Below are 20,398 nucleotides of genomic sequence, written 5' to 3' on the forward strand. Positions count from 1 at the left end.
GAATGCCCTTGTATATATCCTTGCATATTATGTGGGTATTTCACTTGGATAAACTTTTAGATGTAGAATTACTGAGCGAATATGAATTCACATTAAAATTTTAATAGATAGTGCCAAAATGGTGAAGTTGGTATGGAACCCAAGCCATGTTTAGTCCCAAACAGAGGTAAGGAGTAGTCAAGGCTGGAGAGTGGCTTCACGGGATGGGCTGTTCATGATTTGAGTCCTTTTTTTCAGCAACCGTACTCCTATACTCCTAGTCTACATACAGCTGGTTGCCACAAGATGGAAGATAGAGGAGCTACACCTAGAAGGACAAATATATTTTAGAATTTTAGCTGAAAAATTCATTTACAGTCATAAGTTGGGCATGAAAACAAAATGAAGATAATCATTCTGGTTATATTTATGGGATTCTCCATCTGTTATTAAAAACCAAAGAAATTTTTATGCAAAAGTATTAAATTGTCTTTATTTAGTTTATTAGCATTTCTCATTATTTTATCTCAGGAAGTACCCTGAATACTCCCTCATTTTCTGTTTCAGGTTTATTTCCCTTTTCTTTCCCTGTAGAACAAGCTGACGCCACTGTTTGAAGGCCACTTGTGTTTGCAAGGCTTGGGCTCTACTGAATGGAACTAGAGACAAAAAATCTGGGATCAAAATCACAATAGGGTATTGAATAAAATAGCCTTTTGTTTATATGATGAATGCAGTAAATGGGACACCTTAAGGGTTAAGAGTACAGACTCTGATGTCAGACTGCCTGGGCATGAATCCTGGTTTCCCCACCCACAAGTGTATGACCTTGGGCAAAATGTAACTTCACTAAGCCCTCTGTTTCCTCATCTGTAAGATGGGGTAATGATAGGGTTATAGTTCTTTGCACAGAAACTGGCACAAAAATAATGTCGATTGTTATTATTTATTCAAACATAATAGCTAATCCCACTCCCTCTTAAAGTTCTTCAGGGTGCTGCAATGCCCCAAGATCACATAAACCTCCAGGCAGCTACTCTGTGACTTCTCAGTCATGTCATGGCCAAATGGGAATGAATAACTACTTCAGGAAAAGAAGCTAGGAGTCAGGCTCAGTTTTAAACTGTACTTTAGATGTATCCCGATAGGTAATAAGAGGCCTGGTAAGATGATAATGGCTAACCTTTACTGAGCACTCACTCTATGTCACACTCTTTGAAGCATTTTATAAGCATCTTCTCAGTATATGCTTATAATAATGCTGTGGGGTAAGCACTATCATAATCATCCCTTTTTACAGATGAGGAAACTGAGTACAGAGTGTTTAGCTAACTTGCTCCAGGTTACACTCTTATTAAAGTGTAGGCTGTCTGACTTCAGAACTTATGCTCTTACTCACTCTAATAAGTCAAAAACAATGGCAAAAAAAGAGGTAGATCACAACTAGGACAAGAAGAAGAATGCAGAGACTGTCAACTATCTTTTGAGTACCTACTACATACCAGACACCGTTCTAAGTGCTACCAGCACATATTAAGTCATTTATTCCTTATGGCAATCTTGATAAGTACCTATTACTGATTGCATTTCTATGGGTGGGGTTAAAGATATTGAACAGCCGGGGTCACAAAGCTGTTACTGGGTACAGCTGAGTTTACCAAGTCCCCAGATTTCTTCCTAGGGATGTGGTGAGAATTCCAAAGACAAATGAGTCATCTTCATCAATCAGAAGATACTTAATAAGCACCTACTTGTGCCAGGCATACCTGAATAGGATAGACATGGCTCCTGCACATGGGATATAGGTTATATGGAAGAGAGAGGTGATTATAAGGACAAGTAAGAAATAACTTATAATATCATGTAGTTAATATATAATTATCACCCAACACAGGATTCAACAAATATCTAATTGATTTGACAAATGCCATTTATGTCAGTTATAGGAAAAAAAACACCACCCATCTGTCAGTTTGTCATACTGTGGTCGCTTACGTGTTGCTATGATGCTGGAAGCTATGCCACCAGTATTTCAAATACCACCAGGATCACCCATGGTGGACAGGTTTCAGTGGAGCTTGCAGACTAAGACAGGCTAGGAAAAAGGACCTGGTGATCTACTTCCAAAAATTAGCCAGTGAAAACCCTGTGCATCACAAACAAACATTGTCTGATATTTTCCTGGAAGATGGCCCCTTTAGGTTGAAAGATGTTCAAAATATACAGTGGCTATAACAACGGGCTCAAGCATACCAACTGTCGTGAAGATGGCACAGGACTGGGCAGCGTTTTGTTCTTTTTTACATGGGGTTGCCATGAGTTGGAGCTGACTCAGTGGCAACTAACAACAACAATGGAAAAATAAACCTAGTTCTTTAACAAAAAAAAGAGGAACACATTTGTTTATCAACTATTTCATATCATCCTGGAAGGCCTATCAATAAAGAGAGGCATCTAGGACTATTCAGGGCATTTAGGGAATCACTGAGTTTTGCAACTTTCCCACCTGTGTCATCAGAAGTACAAGACTGTGGTTACCCAACAGCCTAGGCAAATTGTCAGCTTTTGCACAGACTTGCCCTGAGTTTAATAAGAATTAAGATTGCATCCTGCTCATGGTTTTGAATCAAAACATTTACTGATTTCATCAGAAAGGAAACAGTAAAAAAAGAGGAGGAAGACCAGTTAGGAGTGAAATGACTGATCATAGCCCTGTTCTTCTGTGAGTCTCAGTATCTGGACGGATCAACATCTACATACAGCAGTTTCGGAGCTTGGCCATTTATTTTTTTATGTGGCTATCTTACCAATTGTAACACATAGGCTAGTAATGTTATAGGGTTTACCTCCTTCTGTTGTAACTGTTTTAGTAACCCTATAATGATTTAAGCTAGTTTTGCTATCTTTAAAAAATTTATTACATCAGTAATGTACACAGAAGTATAATTATAGAAAAACTACAAAATGCACATAAGCAAAATGAAAAAAAAAATCAACTAGTAACACCAGTTGCAAGAAATAACCATCACTGACATTCTGGTATATATTCTTTTAGTTTCCATATTATGCATCTATGTATCATTTTTTAAAATAACCTGGACTTACATAGTTTATAAATTGCTATATTCACTTAACTGTGAATGCCCTTCCATGTCATTAAATATACCTCTCCATCATTTTTAATGGGTGTATAACCCATTGTAGGCAAGTTGATTCCAACTCATAGCAACCCTACAGGACAGAGTAGAACTGTCCCATAGGGTTTCCAAGGCTGTAAATCTTTATGTAAGCAGGTTACCACTCTTTCTTCCATGGAGTGACTGGTGGGTTTGAACTGCAGACTTTTTTGTTAGCAGAGCCCTTAACCATTGTGCCACCAGGGCTCCTTAGTGGTTGTATACTATTTCCTTATTGTTGCACGTTAGGCTTTTTTCAATTTTTCACTATTCCAAATAATGCTATGAGGAACATACCAAAAAAAAAAAAAAATCCATTGCCATCAAGTCAATTCTGACTCTGAGTGATACTTGAGTATATATCTGTTACCTTAGCATAAATCTCTGGAAGTGGCATTTCAGGGTCAATAAGGATCAGATGGTCAGTTAAGGATATGTTTGTAAGGCTTTGGCTATATACTGAATTATTTTCATTTTCTTTTTCTACTTTTATTTTGAAATAATTATAGGTTCATGAGGAGCCGCAAACATAGTACCAAGAGGTCCCTTATACCCTTCACCTAACTTCGCTCAAGGATAGCATCTTATATAACTATCATACATTATAAAAACTAGGAAATTGACATTGACAGAATACAACCAAATAGACTACAGACTTTACTTGGATTTCACAAGTCAGGTTCTTTTTAATATCAATAGAATGGCAAGATGCATTCTTAATTTTCTACATTCTTTTTTTACAAAATGCCCTTTAGAACTCCCTCACAATATCCTATAAAAGTCAAACCTGTTGCCATCGTCGATCCCATTCATGGCGACCAATGTGTTACGCAGTAGAACTGCTCAATACGGTTTTCTTGACTGTAATCTTTTCAGAAGCATATCATCAGTTCTTTCTCCCATGGCACTGCTGGGTGGGTCCGAACCACTAATTTTTAGGTTGGTAGACAAGCACAAACCATTTGTGCCACCCAGGGACCGTAATCTACTATAGAGGAGGAATAAAACTATGCTTAATAGGTTATTCTCTTTTATTGGGTGTGTGTCAGGGCTGTATCCTTTCACCATACTTATTCTATCTGTATACTGAGCAAATAATCCAAGAAGCTGGACTATATGAAGAAGAATGCAGCTTCAGGATTGGAAGAAAACTCACTAACAATCTGCAATATGCAAACTTGCTGGCAGAAAGTGAAGTGGACATGAAACACTTAATGATAAAGATCAAAGACCATACAGCCTTCAGTGTGGATTATACCTCAACATAAACAAAACAAATATCCTCACAACTGGACCAATAAGCAACAACATGATAAATGGTGAAAGTATTGAAATTGTTAAGGATTTCATTTTACTTAGATCCACAATCAACACCCGTGGAAGCAGCAGTCAAGAAATCAAACAACTTACTGCATTGGGCAAATCTGCTGCAAAAGACCTCTTTAAAGTGTTCAAAAGCAAAGACTCCACTTTGAGAACTAACGTGTGCCTGACCCAAGCCATGGTATTTTCAATCACCTCATATGCATGCGAAAGCTGGACAATGAATAAGGAAGACCAAAGAATTGTCTCACTTGAATTATGGTGTTGGCGAACAATATTGAATACACCATGGACTGGCAAAAGAACGAACAAATTTGTCTTGGAGGAAGTACAGCCAGAATGCTCCTTAGAAGTGAGGATGACAAGACTTCATCTCGCTTACTTTTTACATGTTATCAGGAGGGACCAGTCCCTGGAGGACACGATGCTTTGTAAAGTATCAGTGAAAAAGAGAAAGACCCTTAATGAGATGGATTGACACAGTGGCTGCAACAATGGGCTGAAACACAGCAACAGTGGTGAGGATAACACAGGACTGTGAAACATTTTGTTCTGTTATACACAGGGTTGCTATGAATCAGGACCAACTCGGCAGCACCTAACAACAACAACTCTTTTATTGAAAACCCAGAGGAATAAATGCAAGTAAGAATCTCTCACCAAACACAGAGATGAATGAATCACTGTTCATGCACAGAAAAGGGGTAGCTTTCTGTCCTCCTTTTGGTTCTTCACAGTCATCCCAATTCCTTTAAGATAGACTAGAGCAGATTTTCCCAAAGCCTGGGGTACCCAAATACAAAATGAATAACATTGAATCGCACAGTGAGGAAGTTAATTTCGATTCATTTCTCCTTCATTTTTTAGGTTTGCATCAAAAAGAAAGCCTCAGTTTAGTACTATTCTTAATTCTCCCTTTTCAATACAAAGGCATGCCTCAAGTTCAGATACAGGCAGGCAATGGCATTTAGCTCAAATTCAAAGACATTTTATTCTTCTAATTAAATGTGCGTTGACTTTCACCTTCAAATTGCAGTGGGTGAAACTGGTTTTCCACTTATGGAAGTAATATAAAAGTTTCCTTTTAAAATAAATTAATTTCAGTAAAAAATGATTTGAAAAATTTTTTTAAAAGGTACATGACTATGGCAAAAAGCATAAAGATGGGATACAAATGACTAAAGGTAGAGATGCATTGTATTAGAGCATTTTGGTCAATACAGCCTAGCATGTTTTTCTTGGGTTTAGTTGAGAACCATCTAACTTTTAGTTTTTTTGTGGGATCTGCTTACAAAAAAGAAGGAGAACCTTACATCTATTGAGCACTTACTGTATGCATCATCTCATTGACTTTTCAGAACAACCCAATAAGGTGGGTTTATTATTAACCTCATTTTATAGTGGAATGAAGTATTTTATCCAAATGGTCCATCTGGTAACTGGCAGAGCTGGCACTCAAATCAGGCCTGTGAGATCCCAAAGCCATGCTCTTGACCACTGGCCCATACTGTTTCTCATGAAACTTAGGGACCACAGGCCATCTCCACAAAGTTTGGCTCTTAGTCCTTGCCAGGAGTTGGGTGTCATTGTACTTGGGTCTAGCGGTTGTATAGGAATACCCTAAAGTATATTCCCCACCTGCAAATATTCCCCTGAATGGAAAGGAAGTCTTCCAGTTAACCTCCTCCAAGGCCTGTATCTTTTAATGAAAGACGGCATATCTAATAGCCATTCAACCCTTGGCACTCTGCTTTCCTTCACATTTTCTCTGTTTCTCTCCTTGGATACTTCCAAGGGTTATGCAATATCATTAGAAAACCAAATCACAGGGATACTTTCAGCATCAAGAAATAGATAACACATTTCCATTTATATTTAAAACATACATCTAACGTTACACTAGGTACAGAAGAGAGAAAGCAAAGAAGTACAAAATATGACCTCTGCCAACAAGACCACACAGTGGCAGTCAAGAGGGTCTTCAGGACCCTTTCAGCTCTAACACTTTGGATTTCCAACTACCCGAACTCCTTCGTTGGATTTAAAGACTTGCTTTTTTTTTTTTTTTACAGGTGATTAACTTTATGGCAGAGATTTTGAGACTACATAGGGTTTAAGAGCCCCGGTCAAATGAAAATAGCATATCTCTAAAATTATAATTCCAGAAGATAAATTAATAAATTTAATGAGCAAAATGTATCTGCATACTTTTGGGATTTAATTTTAGATGTGAAGGAAACCCTCTTAGCCTAAGACAAAGACTTACTTGCAGGTTGTTTATAAGGGAGCAGGAGTGAGGGATGGAGGAGCAGGGGAGCAGGAATACCCAAGGGTGCATTCCTGAGTTTGCCACCTACGGCTCCCATAGAACTTTCTGAAGAGCCTTATGAAATTTCAGAACTGCCTGCTCCAGAGGATGAAAGGAGAAGCATTTATCTACAGACACTTCTGAATTGAGCATGGAGCGGGGGCGGGGAAGAGAAACTTCCTGTGGGTGTCCCATGTTGCAACATCAGAGAAGCTCTGGGGCAGATGACAAGAGGAACATGACAGGGCCCAAAGGGGAGACACTGCCAGGTAGCACCCACCTGAATCTGGCAAAGCTTCTTGGCTGAAGTACAAGGTAAGGCTGAAAGCATTCCAAGTGGCACCCAAGAGGTGGCCAATACAAAACGATTATCAACAGTTTGATGTACATCTGCCCCAACGCACATAGTTTTAAAGAACATCTTTATTCGTTCACTTATAAACCCATTCACCAGCCGTATGCCAGTCACTGAGTTAGGTAGGGGCATACAGCAGTGACAAGACAGATACATTCTTTGCTGTCTTGGCGCTTACAGCCTATTCGGGGGAGTCAGGCATCAAATAAATCATTATAAAATAATTACTGAATTACAATTGTGATAACTGTTATGAAGGAGAAGTGTAGGATGATAAACTTCCTAGCCATTGAGAATCAAGGAATCCCTAAGGAAGTGGCATTTAAGCTAAACCTTGCACTCTGATTACTGGTTGGGAAAGCAAAGAGGAGGGAGAAAGAGTGATGAGGAAGGATGATGTAGACAGAAGGAAGAGTGTGCAGAAAAACTTCAAGCCAGTGAAGGCTGGAGTGTGGTGAGTGAGAGGGAGCTGTGGGGTTAAGTTAAGGCAGGAGCCAGATCCTGCAGGTGAAGAGGAGGCTTTGGCTCTTATCCTAAGGCCAATGGGAACTTATTGAAGGGCTTCAAACAGGGGAAGGACACATCAGATTTGCATTTCATTTTCACATACATTGAGATGTATTTGTAAATACAAGCAGCTGGAGCTCATAAATATCACACAGGTATTAAAAAAGGAGTACAGCCTGTAATCACCGCATGACAGTACACCCATAAACAGGAGTGTTACAGGGTGGGAGCAGTGGAGGGGGAAGCCTGAGCCTGTAGTCTGGCCCAGCATGCATAGTTCACCTTTTTGTTTGTTTTTAAGGACTAGCTGTTCATCTGATTTGACGCCAAATAGCATTCCGGTAAGCCAAGATAAAATCCCCATTTAAAACTTTTTCTCTTCTTCAAAAGCTTCAAAAGAAAATTTCTCCTCAAATTCCCACCAAGACTAACCTTATATGTGGGTGGTGTTGGGGACCACCTACAGGGTATAATCTGAGAGCTGTTAAAAGACCCCTCCCTCTGTTTCCTGTAAATTTTCTGGATCTTGTCACTAGGCCTAAAATTCTTCCATTAGCATTTCAATTTGATTGAGTTTTTAATTGCCAAATAGGCTTGGACATGGTAACATACTGGATCTCTCCTGTCTTCCTAGGACCAAGCTGATTTGATCACTTTTTCTCAAAGATGGGGAGGGGAGGTTGACAGTTTTCTGAGGCCATGCAGAGGCATGGAGGGACCATGAGACTGAGTAGGCCCCAGAGAGGGAAAGTCAAAGCACATTTGAGTCACCATCTTGGTTTGAGTTGCCCCGGGGATCAGATGGTGTGTGCCATTTAGATATATGTACAAATGTGTGACAATTTATCCTGTAAAGATACATGGGTGGACTTACAGCATATACATCACTTTAATGGGAAGCAATAATAGCAAAAAGTACAGTCCCTGGAATTGGACCAACCTGGGTTCCAATCACAAGCTTTGTGACCCTGAGAAAGTTACAGACCTACCTTATCCAGTATTAGGAGGATTCGGTGAGATCATCTGTTCAAAGTCTTAGCATAGGTCCATGGCACAGAGCAAGTGCTCCATAAACGTTACTGTTATTTAGGTTCCGTGAGTGATTAGGTGGAAGTGGGGGGGGGGGGAGGCGGTGGGTGGGTACAGATGCCGGTAGATGGGAGACAAGCTGTATGTAAGAATGAGAGAAGTAAGGCAGAATGTTGCCATCTCCGCAGCAGGGAGCTCCAGCACTGTAGTGTCCTTCCAGAGGGTGAGGGGGCGCAGAACAGCTCACAGAGGAGACTGGCTCAGCTTTGCTAAGTGGGAAGCAGGGAAAGGTGACAGCAAAAGGGCCTCCAACTACAAGGGACTTCCTGATGGGCACTGAATCAAGGGTGGAAATTAATTGAAGGAGACAGGCAGACAGAATAGGATGTGATTTTGTTGAAGCTCAAAAAAAAATCCTCCTTTTTATAAAAGGGAGGTATTTTTTTTAAGTGAGTTGAAAGGGGTCTCTAACATTGAAATGTATCAAAATTAGGCCTCAGAGCTCAGAAGACAAATGACTTCACCTGCACCATCCTAAAGCTCTGTTCTGCCTCGTTTTGAACTACATGCACATTGGGTTTTTCAGAACAGACATGGAAGAGCTATGAAAACCATGTAAACAGCAAACTGTTTTCAGGCCACTTGGTTCTCTCTTAAGATTTTCTCACTCTATTTATGTGCTTTCTCATAATAAATGCTAATTGAGATGTTTCAACAACTGGATGCAGTGCTGGAAATGCTCACTCATCTATGCCAAGAAATTTGGAAGACAGCTACCTGACCGACTGGAAGAGATCCATATTTATGCCTATTCCCAAGAAAAAGTGATCCAACCAAATACGGAAACTATTGAACAATATTATTAATGTCACATGCAGGTAAAATTTTGCTGAAGATCATTCAAAAGCGGCTGCTGCAGTATATTGACAGAGAACTGCCAGAAATTCAAGCTGAATTTAGAAGAGGATGTGGAACCAGTGATATCATTGCTGAAGTCAGATGGATCCTGGTTGAAAGCAGAGAATACCAGAAAGATGTTTACCTGTGTTTTATTGACCATGTAAAGGCATTTGATTGTGTGGATCATAACATATTATGGATAACATTGTGAAGAATGGGAATTCCAGAACACTTAATTGTGCTCATGAGAAGCCTGAACATAGATCAAGAGGCAATCATTCCATCAGAATCTTACATGGTTTAAAGTCAGGAAAGGTGTGCATGAGGGTTGTATCCTTTCACCATACTTACTCAATCTGCATGCTGAGCAAATAATCTGAGAACCTGGACTATATGAAGATGAACGGGGCATCAGGATTGGAGGAAGACTCATTAACAACCTGTGTTATGCAGATGACACAACCTTGCTTACTGAAAGTGAAGAGGTCTTGAAACACTGATGAAGATCAAAGGCCACAGCCTTCAGCATGGATTACACCTCAACATGAAGAAAATAAAAATCCTCACCAATGGACCATTAAGCAACATCAGGATAAACAGAGAAAAGATTGAAGTTGTCAAGGATTTAATTTTATTTGGATCCATAATCAACACCCATAGAAGCAGCAGTCAAGAAATCAAAGGACGCATCGGACCGGGCAAATCGGCTGCAAGAAGCTTCTTTAAGTGTTAAAAAGCAAAGGTGTCACCTTCAGGACTAAGGCTCGATTTATCCAAGCCACGGGCGAGACTTATCCAAGCTACGGTGTTTTCAGTTGCCCCATACGCATGCAAAAGCTGGATGATGAATAAGGAAAATTGAAGAACTGATACCTCTGAATTGTGGTGTTGACAAGGAATATTGAATATACCATGGACAGTCAAAAGAACGAACGAATCTGTCTTGGAAGCAGTATAACCAGAACGCTCCTTAGAAGCAAGGATGGCAAGACTATGTCTCACACACTTTGGACATGTTATCAGGAGGGATCAGTCCCTGGAGAAGAACGTCATGCTTGGTAAAGTAGAAGGTCAGCAGAAAAGAGGAAGATCCTCAATGAGATGGATTGATACATTGACTGCAACAACGGGCTCAAGCATACCAACAATTGTGAGGATGGCACAGGACCAGGCAGTGTTTCGTTCTGTTGTACATAGGGTCATTATGAGTGGGAACCGCCTTGATGGCACCTAACAACAACAACTGTATTTATGTGCTTTCTCATAATAAAGAATTGTCATTCTTAAACTGAAAGAGAAGAAGATAGAGTAAAAAGAACACCCAGTTTCTCATCCCATTCTGCCCCTAGCTCATTGGGCAACTCCAAGGAATCTCTTGATCTGTCTGGGCACAGCTGCCTCAACTGCAAAAGAAGTTGATTGGTCAATTTTGGTCATTATCTTTTGACTTCCTGCTATCCTAGATGAGGACTAAACCAAAACCAAACCCATTGTCGTCAAGTTGATGCCAACTCATAGCAACCCTATAGGACAGAATAGAACTGCCCATCCTCTAACTGCTTGAACTGTATATACCTAGCCTCTCCTTAAATCTGTATCTCCAAATGACAAGGTACTTAAGAACACCAACCACCTGCCTCTTACTAGCTGTGACTCCTGGGACAGTTAACCTCACTACGTCTTGGTTCCCTCTTGGGTAAAATTAGAGTAAAGAAGAGGACAGTGTATTGTAGGATGTTGAAAAGGATTAAATGGGCTAATACAGGTAAAGCACTCAGAACAGTGCTTGGCACAGGTAAAGGTAAGGGCTACCCTGGTGTTTGGTATCATCATCAACTTATTCTACTTGGATACCTTCGTAACTTGTATGAAATGTATTATTGATAAATCAAGAAATAGAAGTATTAGTATTATTTGTTGTTGTTGTTAGGTGCCCTTCAGTCGATTTCGACTGATAGCGAAACCATGCGACAGAGTAGAACTGCCTCGTAGAGTTTTCTTGGCTGTAATTTTTGCTGCGAGCAGATTGACAGGTCTTTCTCCTGCGGAGCTGCTGGGTGCATTCTCCTTTGCGCCACCAGGGCTTCTTACGTATTACTTAGGGATATAAAAAGACTACAAGACAAGGGGAGAACTGAGGACCATCACTTTTCCTTAAAAAGCTCTCCACACTCTTGGATTTTTCAAGGATATGTATGTACTACTTTAACACTTTTTTTTTTTTTTTAAAGAGATTGGACAAAAATTTACTGAAGCCCATCTCATCCTCTGAATTCGGGAATTGACTGATTTTTAAGAAGCAGTGCTTTCTAGGTGGCCCGCTTACCCCGTTAGTATTATGTTCCCCCGTTTCAGGAAATCCTTGTGAAGGTTTAAAATAAACACAATCACGTTGGCATGTTTATATCTGAACGTGTTTTAACTTCTTGGGTAGGAGAAAAAAAAAAAGGGTAAAGCTGAAAATATAAACTTTGTACGTACTTGGCTTTAGGGGCTGGCTTATAGTTTGCCTCTTGTAATCTTTTCCAGAAATCAACTCAGTTACGTAAAGGAAGAATCAGTAGCAGGGAGTGAACGCCTCCTCCTCAGGGAGAAAAAAAAAGGTCCTGCTGGCCGTGGGCAGCCCGGCGGTGAAAGCGTTAACAGGGCTGGGTAAGGCGATCCCTTGAAATGACTAATACTCAGAGTTGTTAAAAGTTTTCTAAACGGCGACAGCGGCGCGGGGAAAAGGGAGCGCGCTGAGCGAGCTGGGCCGAGCAGAGGAGCGGGCTGAGCTGAACTCAGCAGAGGTCGCCAGCGCAAGGTTAGTGACGCCCCCACACTTTCTCAGCCCACCGCTGGCTGGCGTCTTTAGAGAGGAGTCTTAGGAAGGCGAGGCGCCGTCTCTCACACCCGTGTGTACAATGTCCGCTTGCTTACAGGAGGGGCCCGAGCCCTCAAGTCTTCCCAAACCGCCGGGGCTGCAGCATGCTCCCAAGCCTCGACACAGGTCGGGGACGGCTGGCTTCTTGACCTTTGTAAACTGGAGGCTTCTTTTCAGACATCCAAAAGGAAACTTTGTGAAATAGGGATTGTGTACACACACACACACACACACACACACATACACCTGTATATGCTGCTCCATCCTGGCTTTTGCAGGTTGTGACCACAATCCAGAATTCCTATCTACTTTAGTTGAAACCAAGAACAATTGTCAAAGTAACTAAACAGGCTGTGCGGCTTTACATTGTGGGAGGAATATTGTCTCTGAGGCGATTTAAGATATTCAGGGTGAGGAGAAAAGAGAGAAAGAAAGGGAGGGAGGGAGGAAGGAGGAAAGGAAAAGAACAGGAAAGGAAATATAAATAAATAAAAAGCTCCCAAGTGCCACAGCCAGCGGTAGAGCAAAATAATTTTTGGAAATGGGTTTCTCCTAGAAAATGTTCTTGTATGTGGCTAAAATAAAAATAATAGGGGAAGAATAATTGTGACAGAAATAACCTTACATTTGTATGTTATTCAGGTAAACCTATATACATTAACTAAACTTATCTGCGATGTGATGCAGATAATAGAAAAACCCAGAGAAAGGGATAGGTAGGTATCCTCACAGAAATTGTATTCTGTGTAAGGGGCTTCGGCTTGAGAGTCGAGACCACCTGCCCGAGTGCTTTGGAGCCCCTTTCAGCCCAGGCTGGCAGAGCTGAGTGGGTGTGCTGCTTCAACAGGCCCTTTCTCCGCCTGGTGAGGAGCCGCTGTGCTGAATGTGTCCTCTGATCCCTACAGCAGGCAGGAGTGAGTCCTGTACCTGCTAGCACTGAATCAGAATGAGTCATTGGAAACTTGGGTGCCAGAACAAAGTACTTGCAAACTGCCTTATGAGACACTGCCTCATGTAGGTGGGATATACATCTCAGAGCAGTCACGTTGTTTGCCTCCCTTCCTTTCTCCTTCAAACAGGCAGGAATTCTGACGCTCGCAAGAGACGGCTCTGCCCCCTTGGCTCAGCTCACCTTACCATGTGGACTCTGCCCTTCCAGGTCAGGACTGGAGTTTTAAAATAAAATGGATGATTTGACGTTACTTGATCTTCTGGAGTGCCCCGTGTGTTTTGAAAAGCTCGACGTCACAGCCAAAGTCCTCCCCTGCCAGCACACCTTCTGCAAACCATGTCTACAGAGGATTTTCAAGGCCCGCAAGGAGCTGAGGTGCCCCGAATGCAGGACCCTGGTCTTCTGCAGCATCGAGGCCCTGCCAGCCAACCTGCTGCTTGTGCGCCTTCTGGATGGTGTGCGCGCTGGGCAGAGCTCAGGGAGGGAGGGCTCCTTCTGCAGGCCCGGCATGCTGACCTCCCAGGACAGCCGGAAAAGCAGGACCAACCCTAGAGGTCTGCAGTCCAGCCCTTTCCGACTGGTGCCCAACACCAGGATCCACATGGATGGGGTAAGAAAGATCTTGTTTGTTAATGTCGTGTCTCCGTGGAGGCTGGATTTGTGCGTGCTGGAAGCTAGAAATATCTTTTTTCAGTTACATTTCAAAGTACTGCAGGTAATTCCTAGTGATAAGTTTCTGTTCCGGTGATCATTTTACTTTAACATGGGTGGAGTCCTAAGCCTATCTAATCAATCTGAGAATTCTCCTTGGAACTGGATATTTCCTGAAACTTCCTAGGCTCTCCCTGCTTCTTGTCCAGGAGGTGGTAGGACAAGGAAAGCCTTCTTGCTTGTAGTTTGTTTTTTTTTAATTAATTTTTATTTAGCTTCAAGTGAACATTTACCATTCCAATCAGTCTGTCACATGTAGGTTTACATACATCTTACTCCCTTCTCCCACTTGCTCTCCCCCTATTGAGTCAGCCCTTTCAGTCTCTCGTTTCGTGCCTATTTTGCCATCTTCCCTCTCTCTCTATCTTCCCATCCCCCCTCCAGCTGCTTGTAGTTTTTGTTTTTCACTTCTGCCCTTCTTAGGTTAAACCAGTGCATGGGAAATGCACAGATGGGAAAAAGAGAGAAAACAAATCCAACTGCTTGATGCTTTTGAGATCTCTGAGAAGTTCCCACTTTCGAATGTTGTTTGAATTTTACCCAAATTCATTTCCCACTCCCAGTCATAAAGCACTATTATGACAATGCTGATTCATAATCTGAAGCTATCCAGATAGTTGACGTCTGAAGATGATGCGAGGGGAAGCGGCTATGTGGGTGGACTGATTGATAGCGAAGGCTGGGCCGTGAAGTACAACAGATGTGAAAAGGAGCCCATAGATGTGTCTTACTTTACAAAGTGAGTAGACCACGCATAAAATACATGTCAGGGGCGGCAGTAAACAAATGGAAATGGTCAAGTCACACAGGAGATGGCCTGGTAATGCTCTTGGTGTTTCAATAATAGCGATTTATCCCTCCACTCCTTCTTGTGGAATGCTTTGTAAGGGCACTTCTCAAGAGACGAATGTGATCCTGGTGAGTCCAACAGAATTATTTACACCATCACCCCTGGAGTCAGTGTGCCAAAGTGGGTACTAGAAGCTGTGACCTGGCCTCTTGTCATACTTAGCAAATCGAAGCAGCGTTCTGTGATGTGTTCCCAGGAAGCAAGCTTTAATGTTGGAGGGCAGAGTCCCAGGACACCCACCATAACAGGTAATGGTGTATGTGTGTGTGGGGCGGGGGGGTCTTCCATGGATCCCTTCCCCACTCAGGAGAATAGGTTTGTGATGCACATTCAGAACAATTTTTTGAGATTTTCCTTTCAAAAAGTCCACCCTCTTTCAGCTCACTACACTGAAGTGTCACCCATGTGATGGGGAAGTATGTGAACATTCAAACCTGAGGACAGGAAGAGCCGGACATACGTATGATTCTCTTCACTGCAGACCCTTGATGGCTCCTGTGCTTGTGTGTGGGAACACATTCCAGAAAAAGGCTTGGCGCTCTTCTTTAAATCTCCCCATGAGCCCTAGGCCAGTCATCAGTCAGAAACCGCAGACCTGGAAAAGCCTGGGGGGAGGGGAGAGAGGAGGGCGAATTTCTCCAACCTGCCTTGTTTATAGAGAAACTGGCTCTATCTCAGGTCACCAAATCCCCTTTGAATTCCTGAGGCCCAGTAACGTCTCCCCTCCCCCACCTCTCCGAAAGCCTGACTTGCTGCCTTCCAGAGGGAGCATCATTACTCATGAAGGAAATGTTGCCATGCCTGCAGGAGGCATGTCCCTTATCACCTTCTGGTATTTTTGTTCACGTTTTCATCATTTTCAGTGTGGCTATGTTGCTAAGAACAGGTAGCAACAAGTAGATCCAGAGTTACCAAATTCCTAGCATAGGGTCTTGGGGGATGAGAGCCGGACATATCTAAGACACAGCCACTAAGATCCTGTGTGTCCCTGCACCTCTTCCTCGGACTTGCTACATTAGACCAAGGTGCCCGTGGTGGAGTTGTGCCCATCCTCTGAGCTACACCAGGATCAAGTCCTATCATGAGACCGAAACACAGAACCAAGCTATTGAGGGCTCCTCCTTTCAGGTAGAACCCAAGTTATTAACCACACTCTCCAAAGGAGCACAGCCGAGATGGGGCAGCCACCCACCGGCAGCCTGCCCCCACTGCCTCTCGTTTCCTTCATTTCCTGAGCCATCCTTTCTTGAAGTGGCTCATCTCCTCCCTCTCCTGCATTTTAGTTTTGCCTCTCTGAGCAAGGATATGAACAACCCTGTTCCTGAATGTCAATATGACTGTTGTTGACCAACTGGTCTCCCAAAAATATAACTTTCCTTCCTGTAAGTGTGAAAGCAACCATGTATCACTTGGTTAAGGGAATTGAGGATTACCTGGGATGCTCCATACTATTCTGAGAGTCAGAGGGGTAGACTTGCATCTCAGTCAAACTGTCGCCAAGCTACTCGCCCTCCCTGCCTCAGTTTATCCAGTCTAGTCAACAGAGCTCATTATGACTTGTTATCCACCTTCTTCTGGGATCTTGTGAAAATTTTCTTTGCAACATACTTCTGTCTCCTTAGAAAATGCATGCTGTGGAGATGCAAGTCCTCATCGTCATTATTATTTTAAACTTGCTGTCTGACTTTGGGCAAGCCATCTAAGTTTGCTGGGTCTCAATTTAAAATTCTGTAAAATGGGAAAATGGATTATAAAAACAGAGCGCCATGGGGAGGCTTAACTAATTAGTGTTTGCAGAGCACTTTGAGATCCTTAGATGCACGGTATTTGGAGGGTCATTATCGTAGTAAACGTTATTATTGACCCTTTACTGTGCCCTGGCATGCATGAGGCATTCTACAAAACACAGAAGGAGCTATAGCCCTCGCAGGACAATGTAATAGGTATTATTATTGAACTTGATTCTATGATGAGTCCAGGTCAGGATAATACTAAGTATAAAATAATCCCCAAAGGGGGGATAAATAACCTGTTGTGGCCGGGTACCATTTTGTAAAACACCTCTTCCAGAGGATTCGATAATTTGGCACTCAAAAAGAGTTTGTTTAACTTCTGTCCATGAGCATTTTAAGCCCAGAGACTGCTCTACTCACCTAAAAAACAAGCCGATCGGGATCTTTGTGTTGGCTGAAAGAGGCTTGATGTTTCTTCTTGTGCCAGCCAGCATGCCAGGGTGGAACCAATAGTCACACCTCATGGTGCCAGCCCAAGAGAGAGAAAAAATAGCCCATTGTGCCTACGTGTCTAAAACCCTCTCAAGTCAATTGTGTAAAAAGAAAACTTGAGAAAGGGCTGTGGGTTTCTACAGCATGCAGTTATTTCAGACCAATAGGTAAGAGCAACAAACTCCTGGAAGGGCCCCCAACAGCACAAGCCCACTGGTTCTCATTCCTTCCTGAATGTAGTCAAGCCAAGGGAACTTTGCAAGCCTTCTAGAGGACTATGGGTTCCTCAGTAGCTGACCTCTTTTCGTCCTTACTCTGTTACAGTTTAGTAATATTTCTGAATTAGGGCAGGCCATAAAGCAGAGAAGTTAAGAATTTGCAAGTTTAGGTTTGGGAAATGGCAGACTTCAAATTCCTGGTTCCATCACCTCCAGAGCTGTGTACTTTGAGTGAGTCACTTAAACCTCAGAGCCTCCATCTCCCCATCTGGAAATTGAGGATAACAGTAGTACCTCCCTTCTAAGGTTGTTATGAGAAACCAATGAAATGACTGATGCATGTCAGTTAACTCTTAGCACAGTGACTGGCTCATATTAAGTGCTCAATAAATGTTAGCTGCTATTATTATTGAATTGACTCAATGCTTCCCAATCTAAATTTCGTCCCTTTTCTCACTTCCTTGTTAATCAAATGCATCCAGAGAGGGTCCTTGGCACCCTGCTTTCTGGTTAGTTTGCCTCCTGTTATGAATTGAATTGTGTCCTTAAAAAATATGTATTGTAAATCTTAACCTCTATGCCTGTGGTTATAATCCCATTTGGGAATAAGTTGTCTTTGTTATGTTAATGAGGCAGTATTAGTGTAGGGTATATCTTAAGTCAGTCTCTTTTGAGATATAAAAGATTAAACAAACAAGCAGAGGAGAGATGGAGTAAGATAGATGCCAAGACACATGGAGATCTCCAAGGAACCAGGAAGCAGAAGCTGAAGAGACAAGGACTTCTTCCAGAGCCAACAGAGAGAGAAAGCCTTGCCCTAGAGCCAGCACCGTAAATTCAGACTTCCAGCCTCCTAAACTTTGAGAAAGTAAATATCTGTTTATTAAAGCCACCCATTTGTGGTATTTCTGTTATAGCAGCACTAGATAACTAAGAAGTCTCCCAATGATCTATGGCCATGATTCAGATGTGGGATTCTTGCCAGCGTGTGCTGGCTTTGCAGCTCACTTCCAGGACCCTTAAGGAGCTATGAGTTGATTCTAGGAGAAAACTCCCACCCTAGCTAACTTCACTTCTCCAAATAGCAACCTCAGTGGAAAATGATATACAGGTCAGGAACCTGGTCCACTCCCCCAGTATCATAGAAAATGCATTAACTTTTCCGTTTCCCTTTTCGCTGGCCTTTCACTCCATCCTCGATACAAATGTCACTGCCCTGGATCTTGTAGGGCTGGACTTTCTCAGGTCATTGTGAAGCATCCTGCTGAGCACACCCATTCCTATCTCACTGTCCTCATCTCATCCAGAGCACACCTGCCACCGCCAGCACGCGGGCCAGCTGGCTTTGTTCTAGAAACTTTTTCAGTTGGTGTTGCAAGCAAACGGGGGAAAAAATGAGGTCGGAAATCACATTAGGGAGTTGAGGCTGGGTGGAAACCAGAAGTTGATCCAGATGTTTTCCTAGGTCTCAGATAGTGTGCTTGCGACAGAACAGTGACACGGACAGTGGTTTTTGCAAAGTTTGCAAGGGGGAATAGCATCATTCCCAAGTCCCTGAAAACAGAAGGCAGGTGCCACCTGGAACAGCAAAGAGCTTATGTGGCAGGTGGAGGAAGATATAAAGGTTGAGGTTGAGAAGTCAGGAGACCCAGATGGTTCTCCAGCTTCACACACATTTGCAGACATTTTTTAAAACAACATATTCTGAAATTATCACTGCCCCTCGACCCCTCTCAGTGCACCTCCTTCTTAGTTACAGTCTCCTCCCTTTTACTGCTCACTATAGTGCTTAAGAGTTTGTGGTCAAACGGAGCTGAGTTTGTGTTGAGATTCAATCTTTTTTTAGTTGTAAGGCCATGGGCAAGTCACTTAGCCACTCTGGGACCCTCAGTTTCCTTATTTGTATAATGGAGATAATCAGTGTGTATGTATATCGTAAGGCTGCTGTGAGAGTTAAAATGAAATAATGTACCTAAAGAGCTTAGCACAGTGCCTAGTAGGTAATAGATGCTAATAAGTGTTAACAACACTAAATAACAAAATAACTAATAATAGAAGAGAAAGGTTGCCGGTATTAGATTTGGAGTTCTTTGGAGTCCCTGGGTGAAACAACGGTTAATGTGCATAATCACTGACTGCTGACAGAAAGGTTGGAGATTCGAGTTAATTAGAGGCACATCGGAAGAAAGGCTTGGCAATCTCCTTCTGAAAAATCAGCTATTGGAAGTCCTATGGAGCACAGTTCTACTCTGAAGCACGTAGAGTCGCCATAAGTTGGTGTGAACAGCAACTAGTATGTTGTCTTTCTTTTCTTTTTTGCATACACATGTAAACATGCAGTGATCCCCATTAAAAAATTAAGCAAAGAATAGCAAAAGGAAAGGGGGTTCATGAAAAGGCAAAACTACAGTGATAGAAAACAGATCAGTGATTGCCAGGGTAGTGGTTGGGAGAGGGTTTGACTATAAAGGGGTGCCATGAGAGGGCTTCATGGGGTGATGGAACTGGTCTGATTTCTGATTGTGGTGGTAATTACATGAATCTGTTTATGTGTTCAAATCCATAGAGCTATACACCAAAAGAAAAACATCGATTTTACTGTGTGATAATTTTAAAAATACTATTTACAAGAAAGGAAAAGGTACTCTTGTATGTTTCTTTTAGTCTCGGCCTAATTTTCATTTGTCTGATTTCCTTCCATCTGTGTATTTTTTGGTGTATATTGGACCAATGCCATTGCAAAGGAGGAATTAGGCACCATTTAAATGAAGAGGATAATCCCTCCTTCTTGTTTTAGTGAACCTTTCTATTACCTGCCTCAGTTTTCTCATCAGTTTAAGATGTCTAGCCAAACGGAATAACCTTGGCTCAGAACCCACTGCAAGCAGATGGGTGGTGCACAAGGTTTTCCTTCCTCAACTCAATTATTCACCACGTGCACTGGCAGCATGTCACCTATGGAATTAGCCAATGCATGTTTATGTGTTGCTTTCTCTTCCTCT

At 42.2% G+C, this 20,398-nt stretch overlaps 1 protein-coding gene across 2 annotated transcripts in view; it reads left to right on the plus strand.

The window, feature by feature from the left end:
* The first annotated feature begins 12,161 nt into the window (after positions 1-12,161).
* SH3RF2 (SH3 domain containing ring finger 2) overlaps positions 12,162-20,398 on the plus strand; it is a 158,753-nt gene continuing 150,516 nt past the window's right edge. The window contains exons 1-2 of one of the 2 annotated variants that reach the window (XM_049873984.1): positions 12,162-12,380; positions 13,520-14,002. In XM_049873984.1, the coding sequence (XP_049729941.1) occupies positions 13,625-14,002 (378 nt within the window). In that variant the 5' untranslated portion in view covers positions 12,162-12,380; positions 13,520-13,624. The remainder of the gene's footprint in view (positions 12,381-13,519; positions 14,003-20,398) is intronic. The other variant, XM_049873983.1, reaches the window with a different exon arrangement.

The sequence above is a fragment of the Elephas maximus genome, chromosome 2 (genome assembly GCF_024166365.1).
Source record: "Elephas maximus indicus isolate mEleMax1 chromosome 2, mEleMax1 primary haplotype, whole genome shotgun sequence".
Taxonomy (NCBI): Eukaryota; Metazoa; Chordata; class Mammalia; order Proboscidea; family Elephantidae; genus Elephas; species Elephas maximus.